This window comes from Lactuca saligna, chromosome 4, assembly GCF_052625555.1.
Source record: "Lactuca saligna cultivar CGN05327 chromosome 4, ASM5262555v1, whole genome shotgun sequence".
NCBI classification, from domain to species: Eukaryota; Viridiplantae; Streptophyta; class Magnoliopsida; order Asterales; family Asteraceae; genus Lactuca; species Lactuca saligna.
Genome location: NC_136420.1, coordinates 182171497 through 182175080, shown reverse-complemented (window position 1 = coordinate 182175080; position 3584 = coordinate 182171497). Strand labels below are relative to the sequence as shown.

The window sequence follows — 3584 nt, the reverse complement described above, 5'->3', positions numbered from 1 at the left end:
TGGCTATCTTACCTCTGGTTACGTATGGTTACGCATTTCATAATGGTTAGCTGGTAGTAGAGCAGTGTGCTATAAGAGGACTAGTAGGCGATAATGAGGTGTATGATTGATAATTTCTTATATTATGTGCCTACTTGATCCTTGATTATTTATATGTCGACATATGGTGGTGGGATACGTTGAGGCGGTTCTGCTATGTGTTATAGGCCAAGATACTTGGTGCGGGTAGGTTGTAAGCTTTAGGCACGAAGGCTCGAGAAGAGCAGTTGCATTGAGGCGGCAGGCAAACAAACCCTGGGTATTCCAGTCTGATGACTGATTGGGCCAAGGTATTCTAATCTGATGATTGTGGGCCCGTTATACATGATAGTACGTTTGTTGTATGGGTTATTTTGGGGGAAACTCACTAAGATTTGTGCTTATCTAGTTGTTTATGTTTTCAGGTTCTATTGTTTATCGTGGGAAGGAGAAGTCAGAACTGTACACACTCATCATCAGTATCGAGGATTCCACATTTCTTATATTACTCTGATTTTCAATAAAAATATATTGGAATAAATGGTTTTTCTTAATAATGGATTTATAATTAGGGAGTTTTGCCTTTTAAAAATGAAATTTTTTTGTTCTGAAAATAGGACGTTACACATAAGCATCAAAATCCCCACACCTCTCATCAATGATCGTCCCATGTAAGATGTCATGAAAAAAACCTAAATAAATCATTCATAAGTACTGAATGACTACAAAATCAAAAATGTATTATTTTGAAACAAAAGAATATTAAGGAATAAATGTGTGCAAAAATATTAAGGACTAAATGTAAAAAATAAGAAATATATTACCCTATCAAGTCAATTTCCCGACTAACTTCGAGTAACTGGTCATAAGGACTGAATGTGTACAATTTAATAAGTTGAAGGTGTAAATGTTGACGAAAAAAACTCACTGACCAAATATGTACAAATTGTAAAATATAGTACCCTTCTAAGTCATTATCCCTAGTTATTTAGTTACGACACCCATTCCTAATACATAGGTTAGGTAAGCTAATAATGCATTAATGTATACATTTTTATATAAACGGAAGCATGGAGTGATGCTCTTTCTATGATCACTTCTCATGTCCAAATATGACTTCTACACAAATACTTTCTAATTTTATTATATTTCTTTATATTTTTGGAACCTTTGTTTTTGGTCGATTCGTTAATTTTAACAAGTTAGTATTGCCTTTAGGTGTCACCGGACCAGAATCAGCTACATTTGATGGAGGATTTCCGGTCAGTGGACCCTTTACAACTGTGATGGATGGTAGGATTATGAAATGGAAAGGTCATACCATTGGTTTTGTGGATTTTGCATTTACATCGCCGAAAAGGTTATTTTTAATGAATTATGTATAATTAGTTATATTTATGCCCCCAAGATGGTAATGTATTTTCTAAAATGGGACTTTCATTTCCAATACAAGTTGGGCTCTTGTGGTTGTCACTGGCTGTACATATCACCTACTATTTTCTTTAACTTTTTGGAATATATTTTTAGGACGAAGAAACAATGTGATGGTACCACAGATCCTAATATGGCACCAATATGCGGAAGGCCAATTGCACTTAGCTTTCACCCCATAGCTAACCTTCTATATATAACCGATGCATATTTTGGACTTCTAGTTGTGGGCCCCCATGGCGGGCTTGCAACTCAACTAGCCAGAGGGACGTTTAACTTTGCTTCGGGCCTTGATGTAGACTTGTTAACGGGTGATGTTTATTTAAGAGATGCTAGTTTGACTTATAATATCATGTAACTACTTTGAATTCATCCAATTCACATATTATAACATATGATATTACAAATTTAAAATCATTTCATATATGTCATATATTATGCAGAAATACTACACAACCAGGATTTAATTCTGATTCCACGGGGAGGTTCTTGCGTTACAACCCACATACGAGACATGTGTCAGTTTTGCTGAGTGGTCTCTCAGGTGGTGGTGGGCCTGCTGTCAGTAGCGATGGTACATTTGTTCTTGTACCTGAGCTTGCTGGCAAGCGGATTTTAAAATATTGGCTTAAGGGACCCAAAGCAAATACATCAGAACTTTTTCTAAATGTTAAAGGGAATCCAAATAAAATAAAGCGTGCCGAAAGATTAGGGGAGTTTTGGGTGGCAATTTCAATAGGATACCTTCCACGGATGCCTCTCATTACACCTCAAGGGGTGCGGTTCAATTCGAATGGGGTTGTGCTACAAACCATGTCATTTAATAGAGAGTTTGTAAACAAGACAATTAGTTTGGTTCAAGAACAAGATCGAAGACTATATGTGGGGTCTCGTTTCACTAATTTCATTGGTAACTACTCTAATTAGACATATGTGTGTGTTTCTGTTGTATGATGAAATAAAAGGTATATGATGTTATAATAAAAGGTAAACCTTTAATAAAACGTTCTTTCCTTCTTATAAAATTTTTAGTTATGTCCATGTCAATGTTTTAGTAATTACATTAAGTTATAGCTCATAGAAACCATGTTTATAAAAGATAAATAAGCTTTTATAGTAAAAATTCATAATTATTAATTAATTATTTTCAATAAATTATTAATTAAGATATATAGATTATATTCCATAAAAACCACGATCACAAAAATAAATAAATTTTTATAGTAAAAAGTCATAACTATTAATATATTATTTTAAATAAATTATTAATTAAAATATTTACGTTTTTTATTTATCTAAAATTATAATGATTGATTACCAAAGATTTTGAATTTTAAATTTCAAAATGGCAATAAATGATACTAATTTTAAGGGATTTAGAAGAATTTTAATTTAAATGTAAAATCATAGAAAAAGACATGAGTCATTTTTTGAGAACGGGATAAAAAAATTAAAAATTATAAGAAAATGACAAGTGGTACATAAACTATTCTTTTATTAGTGATAAGTTTAAAAACAAACTTGAAGATCGATTAGATCTATGAAACAGGTAGAGAAATAACCAGATAAATAATAAGAATAAGCAAATGGATCAAAAGTTGTCGAATGATTAATAAACAATCCTCAGAAGAGCTCGATAAAGAACATCAACTGTAGAGGATTTTAGGGTTTACAATAATCAATGAGAATCACGACAACCTCTGTATACGCATACATGCATGCATATATTTATAATAAAACCCTAACCGTTTATCAAAGAAAAAGGGATAATCTAGATAAACATGGATTGACAAGCCCAATCCGGTTGTAAAACAAAAGGGCCCAAGACGCAATACAATAATCTTCAACAATCTCCCCCTTTGCGTCTTTGGCACAGAGGCTTCATTCCCTTTTAACAGCAGAGGGTTTCTTCACCGTTTCAAATATCCTCGGTATAATGGCCAGAATGTGATGCCTGAAAGTGATATACCACCGAAGCATATCTGTAAAATTCTTCTTGTCTGCTGTAGAGTTCTGCTTGCATCGGTGAATGATGTTTATGATATGCTCCAGGCAATCTGTTGAAAACATATGCTTGTCTACCAAAGCAAACAGAAACTTGTGCTTATCGCCCCTTGTGAACATGACCGTCAGAT

At 33.5% G+C, this 3584-nt stretch overlaps 1 protein-coding gene across 1 annotated transcript; it reads left to right on the top strand.

The window, feature by feature from the left end:
- Positions 1-1130: 1130 nt before the first annotated feature.
- Positions 1131-2376, top strand: LOC145040367 (protein STRICTOSIDINE SYNTHASE-LIKE 12-like). The gene is made up of 3 exons (XM_078988307.1): positions 1131-1378; positions 1546-1803; positions 1893-2376. Exons 1-3 carry the CDS (start codon positions 1131-1133, stop codon positions 2374-2376), a joined length of 990 nt encoding a protein of 329 aa, XP_078844433.1.
- The last annotated feature ends 1208 nt before the right edge of the window (positions 2377-3584 follow it).